This window comes from Hippopotamus amphibius, chromosome 7 (genome assembly GCF_030028045.1).
Source record: "Hippopotamus amphibius kiboko isolate mHipAmp2 chromosome 7, mHipAmp2.hap2, whole genome shotgun sequence".
In the NCBI taxonomy this organism is placed as follows: Eukaryota; Metazoa; Chordata; class Mammalia; order Artiodactyla; family Hippopotamidae; genus Hippopotamus; species Hippopotamus amphibius.
In genome coordinates, this window is record NC_080192.1 from 58,877,414 (window position 1) to 58,901,251 (window position 23,838).

A 23,838-nucleotide genomic window follows, 5' to 3' on the forward strand; every position below is an offset into this window, starting at 1 on the left:
CCTTTACCAAATGTTACCAAATACTCCCTTTCCTTTATAAGGCAAGCAGTTCTTTTCACTCTGCTTATTGTTATATAACAGTGTATGATACTGCTTTGCTTTTTTTTTTTTTTTTCTTTTTTTGGGGAGATCATTTTTCCCCAACCAAGTGTTGAACCCCAGCCCTCAGCAGTGAAAGGGAAGAGTCCTAACCACTCGGCCACCAGGGAATTCCCAATATTGCTTTACTTTTGAACCTACATTTTCTTACTGAATGTCCACATCAGTGCATATGTAAGTAAACTTTAAAATCTGTTGTGTAGTATCTTAAGATGGAACAAACCACAGTATATACAGTTGTTGATGTGCCTGTTCTTTGCTACAACAAGCACTTCTGCACTGAACACTCTTGTGTGTGCTGTGCATATGCGTGAGGTTTCCTTGGGAGTAGACAAGATGTGGAATTACTAAGTCAGAGAGTATGCATACTTTAAGTTCTAAGACACTGCGAAATTTCCTGTGACCTCAGCAATGCAATCTTAAATCCTGTCAACAATATGTGGAGTAAATACGTTGTCTCCACTTATGTTCTCTCTCTGAAGAAATAATCTTATTTTTGCTCCAATTTTAATTCCTCTTATTACTAACTAGATGGAAATTGTTCTCATATTTCATGGTTATTTATATTATTTTCTTTTGTGAATGCTTATTAACATATTGAAGCATGTGTGGGTTTTTTTTTATGTGATTTCTTTGTATATTCTGGATATTAGTCCTTGGTTATAACTACTCAGTCTTTAATTCTGTTTATGATTACTTCTGTTGTTCTCATTGTTGCAGAAATCAAATCGGTCTGTTGAGAAACCAAGCACCACACTCGGAGGGTTGGAGAACTCAGGCTTATTAAGCTAATGTTCTAAAGTTCTGGAGCCCTGAGCTCAGGGTGAGCTTTACTTTTATAGGGGTCAGTGCACATGGTTACAGTTAGCATTGGTTGATTGGTTACCTGGTTACTATAGGTTATGGGCAGTTATAGAGCACGGGAGATGCTATGGGTTATGCACAGGGAATTTCCAAACAGAAACTTGCAGGAGCAGGAGCAGAACATTCCATACTTATCAGAACATCTTAAGGTTACAGTAGATTGCTAGGTCATCTTGTTCTTATCTCAGCCCAGCAAGCAGATTTTACAGAAGCAGAGCAAGCATGAAGTTATTTCTAGTTTAGCACAAACTTCTAATTTTCCTCTTCATCATCAGTATTGATATATGGGCATACCTCATAGATATTACAAATCCAGCTCCAGACTATCACAGTAAAGTGAATATTGCAATAAAGTGAGTCACACAAAATATAAAAGTTATGTTTACAGCATACTATAGTCTCTTAAGTGTGCAATAGCATTATGGCTAAGAAAACAATGTACATACCTTAATTAAAAAATACTTTATAACCAAAAAATGCTAACCATCACCTGAGCCTTCAGCAAGTCATAATTCTTTTGAGGGTGGAAGGTTTGAAATATTGTAAGATTACCAAAATGTGACAGAGACACGAAGTGTGCAAATGATATTGGAAAAATGGCATTGATAGATGTGCTCAGTGCAGGGTGGCCACAAACCTTCAACCTGTAAAATCTGCAGTATCTGTGAAGCACAATGAAATGAGATACACCTGTAATCAGGTTTATCAAGCTCTTTCATAGTTTTTCATTTTTGTTTTAAGAGAATTTTACATACCTGTGTTGTTTTTCTTTTTTTAAATTTTCATTTTGTGACTGAAAGTTTGTGATCTTTGACCAACTTCACCATTTTCTCCCAACCACCCACCCAGCTATATAGTAAGACAGAGGGAGAGTGCAAAGGTCGTACCCACCAGCCTCCATCCTGGCATCCCAGGAGAGTTCCAGGATAGTCTTCATTTGGCTGCCATAGGCTGCTTCTGCCTTGGGCCCTGGAGCAGGTGAGTCCTTGAAGACCCATTTCTCAGATCACTACAGTTTTGTAGATGCAAGTTCTACTTTTTTCAAAGTTAGATATTTTGGGGGCTTATCTCTGGTGCAGCTCTTTTTTAAATTTAATTTATTAATTTATTGGCTGTGTTGGGTTTTCATTGTTGTGTCACAGCTTTGAATTCTGTTCAAAATTCTGTTCAAATGGCCCTCTTTCTTAGGCTGATGTACCTTCAGGATGGCAAAGTAGAGTATGTGGGGCAGGTTGTAAAGTTTGGTTGCTTCTTTTTAAATTAATTAATTAATTAATTAATTAATTGGCTGGATTGGGTCTTCATTGCTGTGCCCAGGCTTTCTCTAGTTGTGGTGAGCTAGGGCTACTCTTTGTTGCGGTGCACAGGCTCCTCACTGCCATGGCTTCTCTTGTTGCGGAGCATGGGCTCTAGGCATGTGGGCTTCAGTAGTTGTTGCACATGGGCTCAATGGTTGTGGTGTACAGGTTTAGTTGCTCTGAAGCCTGTGGGATCTTCCTGGAGCAGGGAGAGAACACGTGTCCCCTGCATTGGCAGGCAGATTCTTAACAACTTCACCACCTAGAAAGTCCCCTTGATTGCTTCTTTTGAGAGCTTGAGTTTTTAGTCTGTCAACTGAAAACTGTGGAAGCCTTTAAACTGGGAAAAAATAAGGACTAGGTATGCATTTCTTAGCCACATTTTGGTTGTTATGTGGAGAAGGATGAAGGGAACTGGAGGCAGGAAGGGCAATGAGACTCAGTTGCAGTGTTCTGCAGTGATCCTGAGGATAAAGGATGGTAACCTGGATTAGTAATATGGATGGTAACCTAGCAATGTGGCTGGGAGGATGAGAAAGTTTAAGATACTTGAGATAGCTGATGGTCCTGTCAACTTAAAAAAAAATGCACAATGTGAGAGTTGCGAGTTGAGTTTATTTGGGGCAAAATTAGGACTACAGCCTGGGAGACAGCATCCCAGATAGCTCTGAGAAACTGTTCCAAAGAGGCATGGGGGAAGCTTTATATATAAAGGCAGAGTACATGCAATCAACTAAATTTTTTATGGGGTTTCTGCTAGTCATGAGGAGCAATCATCACCATGTAGGGATTTAGTGCTTTTCTAGATATGAGGAGATGCAAGGGTTGGGCTCAAAAAATCAGTTCCTGAAAACATCTAACTATCTGAAGATCTGTTCTGCCCATTTTCCAAAGCACAGAGTGCCTTATTTCTGGTCTCCACACTGAATTTCCTTCAGGGGCTGTTGAAGGTCAGCTGCTGCAGCAGCACTAAGTGATTTAATCCTTATAGTGGAGGTAGATGGCAAGTGCCCATGGCAAGTGCCAATTTATAGTTGACAGGGCCCCCTCATGGTCATAAATTCGACCATACTTTGGGAGGCATTTCATGACCATTTCATACCATGATGCTAGGAAGGCTCATTCCTAGGTCTGATAAAGATTTCACAGATAGGCCACTCAATGTGCCAGTACTGGGCTAGGTCTTTGTAACAAAAGCCAAAGCTCTCTGGACCACCTGCATTCCTAATCTGTTATGGTCCAGGAAAAATTCCCTCTTGTTACATCTTCCCATATCCAGAGTTACACTATTACAATAATTGATCACATAAGAACTATATATTTGATCAACTGCTTTAAGTCACCTAGTCATCATTATTTTTGTCAGTGGCTCAGTCACACATTTGGTAATACAAGAAACAAAAATATTGTAAAACAGGCAAAAATACAAATAGTTAATATCATTAATAGACTTATAAGTAAATATTTAAGCCAAGAGCTTCTCACACCAAACTGGTTTTTGAAGAGGTCAAGACTTGGGAATGGGTTGCCTAAGGCAGAAATCTGACTTTTCATATGCTTCATTAAATGTGTTACATTAGAGGATTCATCAAGTATGAAAACACAGTATTCAGTTTGAATTATGGCACAGGTGCCTTCATGGGGTGTAGCAAGGATGTCGAGGGCCATGTGGTTTTATAGCACTGCTTTTCTCTTAATGGAGACCTCAGAATTCAATAGGCTAATAGCCTGGTTACTATCATTTAAGGCCTGTTGAGTGAATTTTGTTAAGGCTTCAATATGGCTGACTAGAAGGTACAGAAATAGCTGCTAAATGGTCAAACCAGCAGAATATAGATCTCTTGACCCATCAGCTCATGCCAGTGGTCTCTAATTTGTTACATATATGACCTTGAGTCCATGGGAATCCTAGGGAACATCTTCCTACCCATTCCAGTGGAAGCCAAGGCTGTAAATTAGTACCACAAATCCAATGAGTTCCATTAGGTGCAACCCAGTGAGTCATCTGACTCGGTCAGTTCCACACCAATCACTATGTCTAAGGGTAATAACATGTAGACATTGTTCATAAGGCACCCAGCCCAATTTCCTGATGTTACTGGGCTGATCATCCTTAGTATGATTTAATCATTCCCAACATAGAGGTGTTTTTAAATTTAAATGATCATAGCCTGGTGTTAACCACATAAATCCATCCCATAATTTTGGGAGGTTTCATTTTAATAGACAGGTGACAGTTTTTGTTTAAGACTTACCTCGTCATTCTGATTGAGCTTGGGTGACGTTAAAAGAAAATTTAAATCTATGGCCAGGTTCAGAGCAGGTGTTATTAATTGGCCAGGTGAGGGGATCCCCCAAACTATAACTTTTTTCTCTTTCTCTAGAGTAAATTTCCTAAGGAAGAACCATCCAATTAGAGCCTTGAAGGGGAGAAACCCACCAAGGCAACCCAAAAGTACTAGTCATAGGTAATTGGCTGCAAACCCAACAATTTGGATAGATTTTTAAAATTAGCATAGGATTGTGCCCATGATAGGAAAACATTTGATTCATATACAAAACTCCAAGAGTCAAGAAAACATTATAAATGCTCATAGGAGTCAGGTCCAGGATCTTGGGCTAGCTGTCTACTTCTGACATCAGCTTCTTCTCATCCTGGTGTCAGTATAGTTTCTCCTCTGATAAGTGTCCTTCCATCTAGGTTGGAGACTGTCCTTTAAATTATGTACTTTTTAGTATGCACAATCCCCTGGTTGCAGGTTGTGGGGCATCTGATTTTTAACCAACGATAGATCACTGAGATAATCTTCAGAAACAAACTTAGAGTGTCCTTTTAAGAAAAAAAAAGAAAAAAAAGAAAAAAAAAAAGAAGAAAAAAAAAGAAGAAAAAAAAAATAGGGAGGTGGATCAAGATGGCGGAGTGGGAGGGCATGCGCTCAATCCCTCTTGCAAGAGCACTGGAATTGCAACTAACTGCTGAATAATCATTGACAGAAAGACACTGGAATGCACCAAAAAAGACACCCCACATCCAGAGACAAAGGAGAAGCTGCAATGAGATGGTAGGAGTGGCACAATCACATTAAAATCAAATCCCATAAATGCTGGGTGGGTGACTCATAAACTGGAGAACAAGTTATACCGCAAAAGTCCACCCATTAAAGTGAGGGTTCTGAGCGCCACATCAGGCTTCCCAACTGGGGAGTCCAGCAACAGGGGGAGGAATCCCCAGAGAATCAGACTTTGAAAGCCAGTGGGTTTTGACTGCAGGACATCCACAGGACTGGGGGAAACAGACTCCACTCTTGGAAGGCACACAAAAAACTGTGCTCATCGGGACCTAGGGGGAAGGAGAAGTGACCCCATAGGAGATTGAATCAGACCTACCTTCTGGTGTTGGAGGGTTGCCTGCAGAGGTGGGGGGCAGCTGTGGCTCACTGAGGAGACAGGGGCACTGGCAGCAAGGGTTCTGGGAAGTGCTCATTGGTGTGAGCCCCTCCCAAGGTCTACCATTAGCCCCACTAAAGAGCCTGTAACCTCCATTTCTGTGTAGCCTCAGGCCAAACATCAAACAAGGTGGGAACACAGCCCCACCCTTTGGCAGACAGAAGATTAAAGTTTTACTGATCTCTGCCCACCAAATCGGATTAACGTCTTACTGAGCTCCACCCACCCAGCCCTACTCACCATCAGTCCCTCCCATCAGGAAGCACCCATGAGCCTCCTAGATAGCTTCCTCCACAAGAGGGCAGACAGCAGTATCAAGCAGTACCAGCAGTATTTCCTTCTGTGGAACTGAAAACCACAGCCACAGAAAGGTACAGAAAATGAAAAAGCAGAGGACTTTGTACCAGATGAAGGGACAAGCTAAAACCCCAGAAAAACAAAAATGAATAGGAGATAGGCATCCTTCCAGAAAAAGAATTCAGAATAATGATGGTGAAGATGATCCAGGACTTTGAAAAAAGACTGGATGCAAAGATTGAAAAGTTTAGCGAAGACCTAGAAGAATTAAAGAGCAAACAAACAGTTATGCAACACAATAACTGAAATGAAAAATACACCAGAAGGAACCAATAGCAGGTTAACTGAAGCAGAAGGGTGAATAAGTGAGCTGGAAGACAGAATGGTGATAATCAATGATGCTGAAAAAAATAAAGAAAAAAGAATGAAAAGAACTGAAGACAGCCAAGAAGACCTCTGGGACAATGTTAAACATACCAACATTCGCATTATACGGGTCCCAGAAGGAGAAGAGAGAGAGAAAGGACCCGAGAAAATACTGGAAGAAATTATAGTTGAAAACTTCCCTAACATGGGAAAGGAAATAGATACCCAAGTCCAGGAAGCGCAGAGAGTCCCAGGCAGGATAAACCCAAGGAGAAACACACCAAGACATATAGTAGTCAAATGGATAAAAATTAAAGACAGAGAAAAGTTATTAAAAGCAACAAGGGAAAAACAACAAATAACATACAAGGGAACTCCCATCAGGTTAACAGCTGATTTTTCAGCAGAAACTCTGCAAGCCAAAAGGGACTGGCATGATATACTTAAAGTGATGAAAGGGAAGAACCTACAACCAAGAATACTCTACCCAACAAGGATCTTATTCAGAGACAATGGAGAAATCAAAAGCTTTACAGACAAGCAACAGCTAAGAGAGTTCAGCACCACAAAACCAGCCTTACAACAAATGCTAAAGGAACGTCTCTAAGTGGGAAACATAAGAGAAGAAAAGGACCTACAAAAACAAAAACAAAACAATTAAGAAAATGGTAATAGGAACATTCATATCGATAATTATCTTGAATGTAAATGGACTAAATGCCCCAACTAAAAGATACAGATGCGCTGAATGGATATAAAAACAAGACTCATATATATGCTGTCTCCAAAAGACTCACTTCAGACCTAGGGACACATACAGACTGAAAGTGAGGGGATGGAAAAAGATATTGCATGCAACTGGAAATCAAAAGAATGCTGTAGTAGCAATACTCATATCACATAAAATAGACTTTAACATAAAAAATGTTACAAGAGACAGGAAAGGACACTACAAAAAGATTGAGGGATCAATCCAAGAAGAAGAGATAACAATTATAAATATACAAGCACCCAATATAGGAACACCTCAATACGTAAGGCAAATGCTAAGAACTATGAATGAGGAAATTGACAGTAACACAATAATAGTGGGGGATTTTAACACTCCACTTACACCAATGGACAGATCATCCACACAGAAAATTAATAAGGAAACACAAGCTTTAAATGACACAATAAATCAGCTTGATTTAACAGATATCTATAGGACATTACATCCAAAAACAGCAGATTACACATTCTTCTCAAGTGCACATGGAACATTCTCCAGGATAGATCATATTTTGGGTCATAAATCAAGCCTTGCTAAATTCAAGAAAGTTGAAATCATATCAAGCATCTTTTCCAACCACAATGCTATGAGATTAGAAATCAATTACAGGAAAAAAACTTTAAAAAATATAAGCACATGGAGGCTAAACAATACACTACTAAATAACCAGCAGATCACTGAAGAAATCAAAGAGGAAATCAAAAAATACCTAGAGATAAATGACAATGAAAACACAATGATCCAAAACCTATGGGATGCAGCAAAGGCAGTTCTAAGAGGGAAGATTATAGCAATACAATCCTACCTCAAGAAACAAGAAAAATCCCAAATAAACAATCTAACCTTACACCTAAAGAAACTAGAGAAGGAAGAGCAAACAAAACCCAAAGTTAGTAGATGCAGAGAAATCATAAAGTTCAGGCAGAAATAAATGAAATAGAAACAAAGAAAACGATAGCAAAACAATAAAACTAAAGGCTGGTTCTTTGAGAAGATAAATAAAATTGATAAACCTCTAGGAAGACTCATCAAGAAAAAGAGAGAGGACTCAAATCAATAAAATTAGAAATGAAACAGCAGAAGTTACAACAGACACTGCAGAAATAAAAAGCACCATAAGAGACTACTACAAGCAACTACATGCCAATAAAATGGACAACCTGGAGGAAATGGACAGATTCTTAGAAAGGTATAACATTCCAAGACTGAATCAGGAAGACATAGAAAATATGAACAGAACAGTCACAAGTAAAGAAATTGAAACTGTGATTAAAAATCTCCCAACAAACAGAAGTCCAGGACCAGAGGGATTCACAGGTGAATTTTATCAAACATTTAGAGAAGAGCTAACACCCATCCTTCTCAAGCTCTTCCAAAAAAAATTGCAGAGGAAGGAACACTCCCAAACTCATTTTATGAGGTCACCATCACCCTGATATCAAAACCAGACAAAGATACTACAAAAAAAGAAACTACAGACCAATATCACTGATGAATTTAGATGCACAAATCCTCAACAAAATACTAGCCAACAGAATCCAATAACACATTAAAAGGATCATACACCAGATCAAGTGGGGTTTATCCCTGGAATGCAAGGATTCTTCAATATACCCAAATCCAATAATGTGATACACTATATTAAAAAAATGAAAAAAAATGAAAAAATAAATGAAGGATAAAAACTACATGATCATCTCAATAGATGCAAAAAAAGCTTTTGACAAAATTCAACACTCATATATGGCAAAAACTTTCCAGAAGGTGGGCATAGAGGGAACCTACCTCAACATAATAAAGGCCATATATGACAAACCCACAGCAAACATCATTCTCAATGGAGAAAAACTGCAAGCATTCCCTCTAAGATCAGGAAGAAGACAAGGATGTCCACTCTCACCACTACTATTCAACATAGTTTTGGAAGTCCTTGCCACAGCAATCAGAGAAGAAAAAGAAACAAAAGGAATCCAAATTGGAAGAGAAGAAGTAAAACTGTCACTGTTCACTGATGACATGATACTATACATAGAAAATCCTAAAGATGCCACTGGAAAACTACTTGAGCTAATCAATGAATTTGGTAAAGTTGCAGGATACAAAATTAACACACAGAAATCTCTTGCATTTCTATACACTGACAATGAAAGACTAGAAAGGAAATTAAGGAAACAATCCCATTCACCATTGCAACAAAGAGAATAAAATACCTAGGAATAAACCTAACCAAGGAGGTAAAAGACCTGTACTCAGAAAACTATAAGACACGAATGAAAGAAATCAAAGATGACACAAACAGATGGAGGGACATACCATGTTCTTGGATTGGGAGAATCAACATTGTGAAAATGACTATACTACCCAAAGCAATTTACAGATTCAATGCAATCCCCGTCAAATTACCAATGGCGTTTTTCACAGAACTAGAACAAGAAATTTTACGATTTGTATGGAAATGCAAAAGACTCCGAATAGCCAAAACAATCTTGAGAAGGAAAGACTGAGTTGGTGGAATCAGGCTTCCTGACTTCAGGCTGTACTCCAAGGCTACATTGATCAAGACAATATGGTACTGGCACAAATACAGAAATACAGATCAATGGAACAGAATAGAAAGCCCGGAGATAAACTACGGTCAACTAATCTATGAGAAACGAACCAGGGATATACAATGGAGGAAAGGCAGCCTCTTCAACAAGTGGTTCTGGGAAAACTGGACAGCTACATGTAAAAGACTGAGATTAGAACACTCTCTAACACCATACACAAAAATAAACTCCAAATGGATTAAAGACTTAAATGCAAGGCCAGACACTATAAAATTCCTAGAGGAAAACATAGGAAGAACACTCTTTGACGTAAATAACAGCAAGATCTTTTTTGACCCACCCCCTAGAATAATGGAAATAAAAGCAAAAATAAATAAGTGGGACCTAATGAAACTTCAAAGCTTCTGCACAGCAAAGGAAAGTATAAGCAAGACGAAAAGACAATCCTCAGAATGGGAGAAAATATTTGCAAATGAATCAACAGACAAAGGACTAATCTCCAAAATATATAAACAGTTCATCCACCTCAATATCAAAAAGCAAGCAACCCAATCAAAAAATGGGCAGACCTAAATAGATATTTCTCCAAAGAAGACATACGGATGGCCAAGAGGCACATGAAAAGCTGCTCAACATCACTAATTATTAGAGAAATGCAAATCAAAACTACAATGAGACATCACCTCATACCAGTTTGAATGGGCATCATCAGAAAATCTACAAACAGTAAATGCTGGAGAGAGTGTGGAGAAAAGGGAACATGCTTGCAGTGTTGGTGGGAATGTAAATTGATACAGCCAATGTGGAGAATAGTATGGAAGTTCCTTGCAAAACTAAAAATAGAGTTACCATATGAGCCAGCAATCCCACTGCTGGGCATATACCCAGAGAACACCATCATTCAAAAAGACACATGCACTCCAGTGTTCATTGCAGTACTATTTACAATAGCCAGGACATGGAATCAACCTAAATGTCCATCAACAGATGAATGGATAAAAAAGATGTGGTACATATATAGAATGGAATATTACTCAGCTGTAAAAAGCAAGGAAACTGGGACATTTCTAGAGACATGGATGGACTTGGAGACTGTCATACAGAGTGAAGTGAGTCAGAAAGAGAAAAACAAATACCGTATATTAACACATATATGCGGACTATAGAAAAATGGTACAAATCAACCGGTTTGCAAGGCAGAAATAGAGACACAGATGTAGAGAACAAACATATGGACACCAAGTGGCAAAAGCGGGGAGGGTTGCGGGGGAATGAACTGGGAGATTGGGATACCAAATTGTACGCTCTAAATATATGCAGTTTATTGTATGTTAACTGCATCTCAATAAAAGTTCTAAAAAGAAAAGAAAAGAAAAGAAACATGAATATAGCATAACAGCAAGGAACTATCCACGGAGTGAATCTTAGTAAATACAGACCTCCATCAGCAAAACTGGCACTTAATATTCATTGAAACATAATCTTTTTCTCTCTAAAATTACCCTCATTTTTACCATATGTAATCAAATTAAGACTAATTTGTTTGCAAAATAAGTCTGGTCTCAAAGGAAACTTGGCCTGATAACTTATGTAACTATAATTGATCATATAGGCTGTTTGCTTTGTTGAAACTTTTGTAGGAAGTCTCAGCCTGGACTTTGAAAAGACCTCTCAGGGATAGGAAAGCCATGCCAAAGACTTGGGCTTATCAAAGATTTTTGCCTAACAGATGTAGGTGAATTTCTCCCTTTTCAAGTTCCCCAAAATACCTTGAGTTTTCTATACCTGTTAGTGAGGTAGCCTTCCTAATTTATCTGATAAAGCTGCTGGAACCTAAGAGTTTCCAATTGAACAGATAGAGAGAAAGATAAATGTTTCAATCCTGCTTTACAAAAGTATAATTTACCAAATTTCTGTAAATCATCCTTTGTTTACTGATATCACAGGAAATATTCCATTTATAAATATTCCATTCATCAACTTTAAGATAATAACTAGAATTATGACTGATAACATTTTACCAGGACATATAAGAATTTTAGGAACTCCATATAATTTCTAGAATATCAATATTAATAATGATTACCATGCACTAATATCTAAGATTTATTATTCATTTGACAATACTTCCCATGTAACTTAATGTACCAAATGAACCCAGTTTATATCTCTCTTTGGGATGTTTCAGGGGCCCTTTGAAGCATCCCAAAGTTAGCTGGAGGTCAAAAGGACTTCATCAGAATGTGTTTTAGGAAGTTTTGTCAAAAATACCAAAAAGGGTTTAGAACACTCAGTCAGATAGGCTCACATGTCACTGTGAAATAATAGTTATTCACTTAGCCAAAATAATAATAAAAGATTTCAAAGGCAAATACAGAACAGATCACTTAAAAGGTAAGGAAACAAAATCTGTTATCAAAAGGAAGTTCAACATTTTTAGAAAATTTGTCCTCTTAACAGAGAGAAAAGCCAAATTCAAGTTTTGCACCAGCTTACTTTTAAAATTAATTTACTCAACTAAATTTATCTAAACTTAGTCAATCCAGATCATGCACAAAACTCTATTCTCAGGATGCACTTTCCACAAACCTTCTTATCACTTTCTGTATCATTAGTTTATTTCCCATTCAGAAACAGCCAGCTGTAAGTCAGACCTACTTTTCCTTTAATAAAATGTAATTCCATTCCTTATGCCTTCTTGAGAACACACATCCTACTTTTCTTAAGTAACCATGAACTGTCCTTTATGTTAGCATTCTGTAGATTGGTGAACATAAATACCAGTGATATTTTCTAAAAAACATTTGCTTTCTTTATGGAACATGGCACCAAACATATTCATCAATAGTCCTAAATACCCTTTTGTTTCTCTGTAAAAGGAAGCCAGTGCTCAGTAATTAATGTTTCAGTATCTTATTTGGGAATGACCTAGCTAGTCAATAAGATTTCATCACTTAATTTAGTGCAACTCTAGAATTTCAAGTTACCAGAATCTAGAGAGATTATTTTAGGTAGATATTCCTAAAGCTTAATTATTCTTAATAGAGTTTATCTAAAGGTTATCTCATTTACATTTTCTTTCCTTAGAAGTTTCTTCACATCAAGTTACTTTCCTTGCTGACAAATTTGTAACAGATACAACTGTTGCAGAAAAGAACTGATCCCATAAGAAACCAAGCACAACACTCAGGAGATTTGGAGAACTCAGGTTTATTGAGCTGGAAGACCCAGAGGAGCTAAGGCTCCAAAATTCTGGGGCCCTGTTTCAGGGGAGTCTTCTCCTTATATAGGTTAAAACATACAGCTATAATTGGTACAAACTGATTGGCTACAAATTACTATAGGTCACAGGCAGTTACAAAGCGCAGGAGTTGCCACGGGTTACCCACATAGTAGGGGGTCCTAACAGGAACTTGTAGGAGCCGGACATTCCATTCCTATCAGGACTAAGGTCACAATTTGCTTGGTTGCAGGTTGAAGTTAATGGTCACTTAACAAGTCTATATGCAAAGGGTCTCAAACAAAGGCTTGGGGTGGGTTCCTGAGAGCGAGACATTCTTCCCTTATCTGATCACTCTTAGTAATTCATTTTACTGTTTAACTGAGAGTGGCCAGCAGGCCTTTGCAAGATAGAGGAGAGTAAGCAATTACAAGTATGGAAGTTTCAATTTCCTCATCACAACAAGATTTTATTTAGCTTATATTATATCTAGGCACAATAAAATACATATAAAAATTATCCTTAATGTTGATGACTCTAAAACATGTCTATATTAATTAAACCAACAAGCTTAAGCCACCTTCAATACCAGATATCAATTTAGAACTGAATTTTCCATATGTCATGAACCTGAAGTTCATTCTGGCCAGATGCACTGAGTCAGGTACAACATAAAAGCCATCAGTTACAAGGGGTTGGATTCAAATTGGCTCCTAGCAGTTGGAACAAATAGAGGTCACCTATCTAGATGGCTAAACCCTTTTACTACTGTTTATAGAAAAGACACAAGATTTCTATTTATCCTTGACAAGTCAAGTTCTAAATTATTTTACCCTCTTTTTTTTTAAATTGTATTAAAAGATGGCAGAGATATGTGTTCCTGAGACAACCAGATAGGACATTTGCATCTCAAAGGCACAAGCAAGTTCCTCCTAAGATGATGCTGTTTTCTCCTTGTTTAATACTCACAAGCCTCTTAAGATACATAGGGAAGGTTTGGGGAGTAATAAAAGAATTGGTGGGCTTTGGATTGTTTTTGGAGCCACAATTAGATCAACAAACAAACATTATTACCAGTTATTAATTTGATACTAAATATTTCCCAGTGTACGTGAACCTGAAATTTACTTAGCTTAATTTCTCTTGTACTTTAGAACTGTTTGATTCGTAAGCGCCTAATTTTCCTTAAGACAATCAAATAGAGTTCATTTACAAATTAACCTCAACTGTGTCCCCGCCCCCGCAGAAGTTGGGGAAGATGTTATACATGGCGCTTGCAGTCTGGGATATGTGATAAGGATCAAGGTGGTGGAGGTCTTGTATTCTTTTTCCTTTGCATTATTCCAGAACAGTCATAGCCGGGTAATTGGGGTCCAGCAGTCTGTTAATTGTCCATTTGCCTCCAGTTTATCCACTGGAGACCTCCTTTCTGAAACACAAACAAAGTACAGGGATGATTTGTTACAATGGTCGTGTGGAGTGCCAGGACCACAATAGGGTTAAGGGAGTGAGAGGTAGGAGGTAACATACAGAGTTAAGGGTGATATAGTATAAGCTACATAGCATCACGGAGTGAGACCAGCTAAGTGCAAATCTAGGTTCTAGGGATCAGTGACAGTTAAGGTAAAACAAGGAGTGACTTACTCTTTCAGGCCAGGTTATCTTTCTTCTCTACCCTGCTCTCTGTTCTGTTTTCATTGCTCTCAAGAGGAAAAAGGAACAACCACTTCTATTTGCATTGCAACATGAGGACCAGCTAGATGCTGAGAGAAAATGGTGAGCAAAAGACAACCTCCATGCCCTCAGGAGCTTACAGTATATGCAGAGTTAGACACTAATCCAGCAATTACACAAGTAATTAAAAATTAAATTAAATGAAAAACTAAAATTGTAAATGACATCAGAGCTGCCTGTAATGAGAATTTTGACAAACTGAATCCTTACCTGAGAAATTGAAGATAGAGTTGATTCAATGAGGGAGAAAAGCTTTGTAGGCTGAAAGAACACCCTGGTGGAGGGCTGTAACTCCGCACATTGGGGAGAACTAGAGAAATACAGTGCACTTTCCCTAAGACATCGGAGCCCTTGTGAGGAGTGGGGGTGGGGTGAACGGAGAAAGACTCGGCTACTTTGTCCCTTAGCAGCCGCCATCTGGCCGCAACCTTGTCGCACGGATTACTGGGAGTTGTAGTCTCACCGAGGGAGCAAGCATGGCGGCATCTGTTGCAAGGGGCTGCTGGGCTACCATGGTCCCAGGCGGGAACTTTCCATCTGCCAGGGCTCTGCTCCCTGTGCCGGCCTCTGTCACCTGCCGTAAGTGCATGGGGCTTCCCAGCCGGGGGCAGAAGGTGATTAGAATCAGGCTGGAGGGAGGTGAGTCTGGAAGTTAGGGGTGATCTGGGAGGAGGCCTCTCGTGGGACCTCGAGTTAGGGGAGATTGCAGGGCTTCGCAGGAACTCTGGGCCGGCGCCAGCCGCCTTGACCTCTGTGGTCCGCTCCCGCAGGGGCCCTCGCGGGGCCGGGCTGGCGGCACATCACGGGACCTTCTGAACCTGGCGCGTTCCAGCCGCCGCTGAAGCCGCTAATCGTGGACAAGCGCCGGCTGCAGCGCCGGGAAAGCAGGTGAGGCTTCGCCCTGCTGCGATCCTGCTTTGGGGTCTCTGCGCTCGCGAACCTGTAGCCGCTGCAGAGGACTGAAGCGGGGCTTCTCCAGGGGTCTGGAACTCCCAGAGTAAGAGCTTGTGCGCAGGATTCGTGAATCTGGAGAGCGCACCCGACTTGGGTTTGTCCTCCCGGCTCCTCCCAGGCGGGCGTTGAACTTTCTCTGCAGTTATAATTAGATCAGAACTGCAAGGAGCGGTTCCATAGATGTGAGGCTCTTTGGCCTGTATCAAGATTTTTTCTCTGAAGTACATCATATCTTACCTGTTGACGTTAAGGAACGGGTCTTTCCTCCCTAGATGGATATGGATTGCTAGAACTCACCCTGTTTTAGTTTCCCAGCTAACCGTGTTTTAGTGTTTCTGCAAAAGCGATGCAGTGGTAAAAATTTCCATTAAGTTGTAATCTGAAATTTGCTCTTCAAAACAGTGTGCTGAAAAACCTGATTCACTTAAGTGGACAGTGGTAACTTTGGAAGTACATGTAAATTTTGACCATCTAGGATTTGCAGAAAGTGTTTCTATAGAACTGTAATAACAACCTTATTAAAAAGCTAATTATAGGGGGGAAGATTGGTGTGATTTAGGCATGTGATTATGAAAAGGCCCTTATATTGTCGATTGGGTTATCTCTGCATATGTTTTGTGTTAAACATTTAAAATATCCTGTGGTTCTAAGTTGAAATAAACTTAAATTTATGGAATGTAGAGATTCAGAAAAGATTTCTCTGTACAACTTTTTTTTTAAGGTGGAAAAGGAATATTTCTCTTAAATGGCAACACTTAATATAATTCAGTTAAATGGGAATAACTGCTTTACAAAACAACTTTGTCATGGTGCAAGCGTTGGTTGGAAAAGAATTTCCAGACACAAGGCAGAATGCAGAGAAGACAGTTTATTAGAGAGAGGGGCCGACTTCCTGGTAGCCAGGGAAAGTCAACCCTGAGCATGGGTGCTTGCCTTTTTTTATAGCCAGGGAACCTACGTATACTTTTAGTGTGCTGAGCGGGAGAAAAATGGGGCAAATATCTTTCCTTATATGGGATGGACAAGGGTCGTGGCATACTGCTTGGGAAGGTTTTGGGACATTGCAACTGTTACATTGTACAGTGTGATAGAAGTCCTGTAGCCCTTTGTTCTGGCAATATTGGCGCTTTGAGTCTATCTTGTTCTTTGTCCTTGGAGCACACCATAAACTTGACAAAATTTAGTAAATTTGACGTTGTCTGTGCCTTTCCACTCAGACGGTATGCAACTTAAAGAAGGCAATATGTACAAGGAGACCTACAAAAGTGAACACAAAAGTGATGTTTGTAATAAGAATTTAGAAGCAGCCTAAATCTTTTTCAGTAGGTGAATGGGCAAATACATTCATGTAATGAACTGTTATACAGCAGTGAAACATGAATGAACTAGAGTTAAGGGGGGGATGAGCTTCACAACTGTGATGTGTGAAAAAAGCAGCCTGCAGAAGAATTGACAAATATGGTAGCGTTTTTATATTGCCCAGAGATATATGTATGTAAAGTATAAAAAAATATGCAGGGGAAATTCTCTACTTTCACAGAGGAATCGAACCTAGTTTTCCCAGTAGCAGCGCAAGCTGATGTTATGTGTCTCCTGATGTGACAGAATAAGATCACATCGTCACCTCTGTAATATTTTTACCAAAAATGTATAATCCTGATCCAGGCATGTGGAAACAATAAACAAATCCAGAATCCAGGGATGGTCTATAAGATGATAGGCTTTGACTCTTCAAAAAAATCAGTGTTACAAAAATACAGATATGGGGAAGAGTACTAGTTTGAGACCAACAACCAGATGTAGTATGTGAAGCTTGATTATAACTTGGATTGGGCAACAAACAGCTATGAAAGACCTTTTCCAGGACCAACTAGGTATATTTAAATAGGAACTGTATTAGGTTATACTGTTGAATTAATGCTGAAGTCCTTAGGTCTCGCAACGGTATTGTGATAAGTGTAAGAGAAAGTCCTTACTCTTAACAGAAGCCTTCTAAAGTATTGAGGGATGAGATGCCTTGCTGTTTGATGTTTTCAGATGGTTCAGGAAAAAAATTATATGCAAAGCAAATATGGCAAAATGTTGGCAGTTGGTGAAATTAGGTGAAGTATATGTGGGTGTTCATTGTATTACCATTCATCATTTTGTAGGTTTGTAACATTTCAAACTAGGAAATTGAAGAAAAGGAAGAAATTCATAGGATTAATCATAGTAATTAACCATAGTAAATAACTATGAGGGTAGGGAGGGGTGCACAGGGGCTTCAACTATATTGATAATTTATTCCTTGAGATGGGCAATAGGGACATGTACTTTCATTGTAATGTCATTTATACTTTTCTATAGATTAAATATTTCATAATGAGTTTAAAATCAGTTTGAGAATAGGGAGAATTTTTTTAAATTAATTAATTAATTAATTTATTGGTTTTGTTGGGTCTTCGTTGCTGCATATGGGCTTTCTCTAGTTGTGGCAAGCTGGGGCTACTCTTTTTTACGATGCTCGGGCCTCTCATTGCCATGGCTTCTCTTGTTGCAGAGCACGGGCTCTAGGCACATGGGCTTCAGTAGTTGCAGCACGTGGGCTCAGTAGTTGTGGCTCATGGGCTCTAGAGCACAGGCTCAGTAGTTGTGGCATGTGGGCTTAGTTGCTCCGTAGCATGTGAGATCTTCCTGGAGCAGGGATCGAACCCGTGTCCCCTGCAGTGGCAGGCGGATTCTTAACCACTGCGCCACCTAGGAAGCCCAGGAAGATTATTTTTAAAGCTAGTTTGCAGTTGATGATTTCTGTGTTTATATCTTTTACAACATAATTTACTATAACATGTAGAATTCAGCATGAGGCCTGTGGGTCACAGGCTTTGGAATCTGACAGACATGCCTACATTTAAGTCTTGACTTGATAAGTTTATAGCTGATGTCATAATAGGTCAGTTATTTACCATCTCCAAGTTTCATTTTCTTCATCTGTGAAAAGGAGGTGATGACATCAAACATACCTGGTTGTCGTAAGGATTAATTTATGGTATCGATGTTTAATAAGCTTTTACCACAATGCTGGGTGAGTACTCAGGAATTGTTAGCTATTTTCATGAGAATTGACAACAATTTTAGAAATAAGATGGACTTTTCTTATTTAGAGAAAGAAGAATAAAACATGTTAACATCCTAATCTTTCACTTTTTTTTTGGTAAAGCAATGATTTCTCTTTTAGTGGTCTTTTAAGTTTGCTTTTAGTTTATTTTATTGTATATTTTTCACAGGTTCTTGAGTCCTGAATTCATTCCTCCAAGGGGAAGAACAAATCCTCTGAAATTTCAAATTGAAAGAAAAGATATGTTAGAAAGGAGAAAAATACTCGACATTCCAGAATTCTATGTTGGTCAGTAAGAGTTGGATGCTTTTATTATTAGTGGTTGGAGGGTTGGTTTTCTTGATATAGAGAAAATTGTTTTTCACCTTTCTGGGTTTTGCCCACATGAGGTACTTATTGCTAATATTACATTAAAATATGTAGGGAGTTTTGGAGTTACCTGGAAACGCTGTTGTTAGAGTCTGCATCTATGTGAAATTTCATTTCCCTTTTGAATTTGTAGGAAGCATTCTGCGTGTTACAACTGCTGACCCATATGCCAGTGGGAAAACCAGCCAGTTCCTGGGGATTTGCATCCAGAGATCAGGAGCAGGACTTGGAGCTACGTTTGTCCTTAGGAATACTATTGAAGGACAGGGTAGGTTCATTATTTTGATTTTCTGGAAAATGCTATCTCAGGAGTCTTTTTTATTTTCTGCATCGTGGGTTAAGACATTTGAAACTTGAAAGTGAAAGGGAGCTCTGAGGGATGACATTGAGCCTGTGGCCTAAGAATGCTGTGAGAATTGACATTGCTAAGGAAATACAGTTGGTGCTTTGCTTTCTTCCGAAGGCTTCTTTTGTTACAGGGACAACAACCATTAGAAGTAGACTTTCCAAATCATTGCGACAACAAAGGAGGAGACGTGACTGTAAAGCAGTGCGGGGACATTCATTTTAGGAGCAAATAATCCTTGAAAACATTAAGATAAAATGAATGGCCCCCATTTTGCTTTATATTACAACAGTCACCATAATTATTAGTTTTATGAGAGTTGGAGGAATTTTTAAAAAGGCAAAATTACGTTTGCTATGCCAGTAAGATGGGGAACAAGTGGTAAAATTATAGAAAAACTATGAATCAAAATGGCAGGAACATGGATGGACTTGGAGAGTATTATGCTAAGTGAAATAAATCAGATGGAGAAAGACAAGTACTGTATGTTATCACTTCTATGTGGAATCTAAAAAATAGAACAAACTAGTGAATATAACCAAAAAGAAGCAGACTCACAGATATAGAGAACAAAGCAGTGGTTACCAGTGGGGAGAGGGAAGAGGAGAGGGGCAATATAGGGGGATTAAGAGGTACAAACTATTACGTATAAAATAAACTACAAGGATATATTGTACAACACAAGGAATATAGCCAATATTTTATAGTGATTACAAATGGAGTGTAATTTTTAAAAATTGTGAATCACTATATTATACACCTATAACATAATATTGTACAGCAACTATACTTCAATAATATAAATAAACATGAATAAAACTAAAAAGTTTTTTTTTAAGAAATAAAAAAAAGACAAAAAAAATTGGCAGAAACAGTAAATTTTCATACTTAAAGTTGTATGCCTCATGGTCCCCAACAGTGAAGTGGTATATTGAAAGAAACTGAACATGTGAGAATGGTTGCTGTCTTCCTTATCCTGTAGGGACCTCTGGTGCTGTGCATGTAGGAACTCAGCAGGACTGGATTAAGGTGTGATAGACTTGAGTTGATGTTTTTTCTTTAAATTTGAGATAATAGTTTCTGTCTCCCAGGGTTGTGGTCACTTGATTGTGATGTTGTATTTGAAGTACTGGACACAGGCTACTCAGAAGTGTTAGCTGTCTCTTGCCATTTTCTACCATTAACATTTTGACTGTGACCTGCCTGCACCTTCCCCATTGATACTTCCTACGTTGATGATTCTTTCTAGTCCATTGGCTTTAAATACCATCCATGTGGTATTAAATTTGCAGATTTCTGTGTCAAGGACTGACCCTTTTTTTGTTCCAGATTTGCACATACAGCTACCTATATGACATCTCCGTCTCGGCATCTTATAAGCAAAAAACAAGTTCCGAACAGAACTCTATTTCCTTCACGGTGTGTTTTTTTTCACCGTTTTTTCTATTTCCATAAGTTGTAGCACTCCATACCTATTTACTTAAACCCAAAACTTAGGAGCTATTTTTAGTTATTCTCTTTCATACATCCAGTCAATCAGCAAGTTTTCATGGCTCAGTTTCCAAAGCTTTTATCCCAATTTTGTCTGTTTCTCCATCTCCATTACTACCACTGTTGTCCATGCCACCATGATCTCCTGCCCTGCAACTGTGCCGTATCTCTGGCTTACTTTCCTGGCCCACCAAGTTACTGTGCTCTAGCCAGATGGATCTTTCTCTGGTGTTTCCAACATGGCTGGTCTGTAAAGACCCCAGAGCCTTTGCATTTGCTGTTCTTTCTGCCTGAGGCATTCTTGGCCCTTTGTAGCATCAGTTTAAATGTCATCTTTTCAGAGCTGTTTTCCCTGACTATACTATTTAAAGCTGCCCCTGGAAATTCCTTGGTGGTCCACTGGTTAGGACTTGGCACTCTCACTGCCAGGGGCCCAGGTTCAGTCCTTGGTCAGGGAACTAAGATCCCACAAGCCCATGCGGTGTGACATACATACATACATATATACATAAATAAAGTTGCCTCTTCCCCAGTCACATCATCACCCTGTATTGTCTTCACTATATGAAATTACCTTGTTTATTTATTGTTTATCGCCCACTAGAATGTAAGCTTTATGAGAAGAGAAGGATTTTACCTATTTTGATTTTGCTGTGGCACAGTGCCTATATCAGAATAGATGTACAGTGAATACCAGATTAAATCCTGATATTAAACACTAGATATTAATGTTGATCATATGTTGTACTATTTATATCTCTCTTTGGATTATTCCAGGAGACCTCAGAATACACTCTTCCCTTTAAATATTTGATGATACAGGTGATATATATATTAACCTTTTATATCAGCATCTTAGACACATTCAAACCTATTGCTCCTATAGAGGGCTCCAGAGTGTCAACAAACCTAAGCCATCTGAAGAAGACTTCTAAATAAAAGTTAGAACTTAAAAATGTACTTACTCTTTTTGCATCATTAATTCTAATGCTCTAAATGTAGAAGATAGAGTTTTATTTAAGTAATTGGGAAATAAGAGCATAACAGAGTGAAGAATTTATTCAAACTTCCAACTAAGTTAATACTATCAAAATCGAAGAGATGTGGCTCAATACTTTTATACAAGACATTTTTCTTTAGACTTCATCATTCTAATTCAGGTTTTTTCATTTTTTAATCCATATGGATTTGTTTATTTCTATTTCTTTCAATAATCTTCATTTTAAAGATTACAGATTTATATCACATTTCCTACATGCAAAACCCTGAGCTAATTCCTTCATGAGATAGTTTTTATTGTAGTATGAGGCATATGCAGGCATCAGAATTTAGATTGTAATAATGTTTTCTCCTCTTTTAGGTGTGGAGATTTGTTTTGAACTTTATAATCCTCGAATCCAGGAAATCCAAGTAGTCAAATTAGAGAAACGGCTGGATGATAGCTTGCTATACTTGCGAGATGCCCTCCCTGAATATAGCACTTTCGATATGAGTATGAAGCCAATAGCACAAGAACCTAGCCAAGAAGTTCCTGTTAATCAGGTATAAGTTGTATGTTTGGAACAAGAAGTTCAAGTATAAAATAAGAATCATTTTTAAAAAAAACTTTTAGAAGAATTTTTGCTTGCAACTATCAGCCTAATTTGTTCCTTTTCTCATTTCTTCTTTAGCTGAAAGTAAAAATGAAGCCCAAGCCGTGGTCCAAACGCTGGGAACGTCCAAAATTTAATATTAAGGGGATCAGATTTGACCTTTGTTTAACTGAAGAGCAAATGAAAGAAGCCCAGAAGTGGAGTCAGCCATGGCTTGAGTTTGATATGATGAGGGAATATGACACTTCCAGAATTGAAGCTGCAATATGGAATGAAATTGAAGCATCGAAAAATTCCTGATCTGAGAATGAGTTTAGTTACTTGCAGAGGATATAATGACACCCAGAGGATTTGTTTAGAAACCAATTTAATCTCTTATACAAGGACATCATCATTAAATCAACCAAACATTTGTTATTTTATGAATATTTTAAAAATTAGCATACCAGTTTATTACTTTAAAAAGAAAAATGTACATGCCAAGTGGTCTGATGTCCATTCTCTTAATGGAGGCAAAGCTACAATAGAGTCAAACTAGTACTGGTACTGGGATGCTCTTCACTGAGCTTGGAATCTGAATAAGGAAGTGGATAGGATGATTTTTTAAATTTGTGAAATTATAAATACAAGGAAGGGTATGATTTAAAGGGTAATAATAAAATGAGCATTCATACAACCACCATCAGGTTAAGAAATAAAACATTTGTAATACCTAAGAAGGTTAAGAAATAGAGCATTTACTAAAATCTAAGAAGACTCCTACATGTCTGTAATTGCATCCCTCCCCTCTCCTAGATGTAGGCACCATCCTGACTTTATGTTAATCATTCCCTTGCATTTATTTTACTTTATTAGATACATATACATTTTTTTTATTGGCTGCATTTTTTTTTTTATTGGCTGCATTTGATCTTTGTTGCTGTGTGTGGGCTTTCTGTAATTGCAGAGAGCAAGGGCTACACTTCATTGCAGTGCACAGGCTTCTTATTGCTGTTGCTTCTCTTGTTGCAGAGCACGGGCTCTAGGCACACAGGCTTCAATAGTCGTGGCACACAGGCTCAGTAGTTGTGGCACACAGGTTTAGTTGCTCCACAGTATGTGGGATCTTCCCAGACCAGGGTTGGAACCTGCGTCCCCTGCATTGGCAGGCAGATACCTAACCACTGTGCCACTAGGGAAGCCCATCCACATACATTCTTTTTCTTTTTTTTTTTTAAGAACTTTTATTGAGATACAGTTAACATACAATAAACTGCATGTATAAGAGTCTACTACTTGGTTTCCCAATCTCCCATTTCATTTTCCCCCAACCCTCCCCGCTTTCCCCACTTGATTTCCATATGTTC

General features: G+C 38.5%; 1 protein-coding gene across 1 annotated transcript; it reads left to right on the forward strand.

Annotated features, from left to right (window-relative positions):
- Positions 1-15,102: 15,102 nt before the first annotated feature.
- MRPL19 (mitochondrial ribosomal protein L19) lies at positions 15,103-23,121 on the forward strand. Its single transcript, XM_057743275.1, has 6 exons — positions 15,103-15,225; positions 15,417-15,534; positions 18,864-18,982; positions 19,197-19,331; positions 22,261-22,442; positions 22,571-23,121. The coding sequence occupies exons 1-6, from the start codon at positions 15,123-15,125 to the stop codon at positions 22,790-22,792; spliced, it is 879 nt and encodes a 292-aa protein (XP_057599258.1). The 5' UTR covers positions 15,103-15,122; the 3' UTR covers positions 22,793-23,121.
- The last annotated feature ends 717 nt before the right edge of the window (positions 23,122-23,838 follow it).

What these genes read in the sequence shown, in the direction of transcription:
- MRPL19 (XM_057743275.1), top strand. Translation starts at nt 15,123, where the DNA reads ATGGCGGCATCTGTTGCAAGGGGCTGCTGGGCTACCATGGTCCCAGGC. An exon ending in GCCGGCCTCTGTCACCTGCC is followed by an intron (nt 15,226 to 15,416) that starts GTAAGTGCATGG and finishes CCGCTCCCGCAG; the next exon opens with GGGCCCTCGCGGGGCCGGGC. An exon ending in CTGCAGCGCCGGGAAAGCAG is followed by an intron (nt 15,535 to 18,863) that starts GTGAGGCTTCGC and finishes TATTTTTCACAG; the next exon opens with GTTCTTGAGTCCTGAATTCA.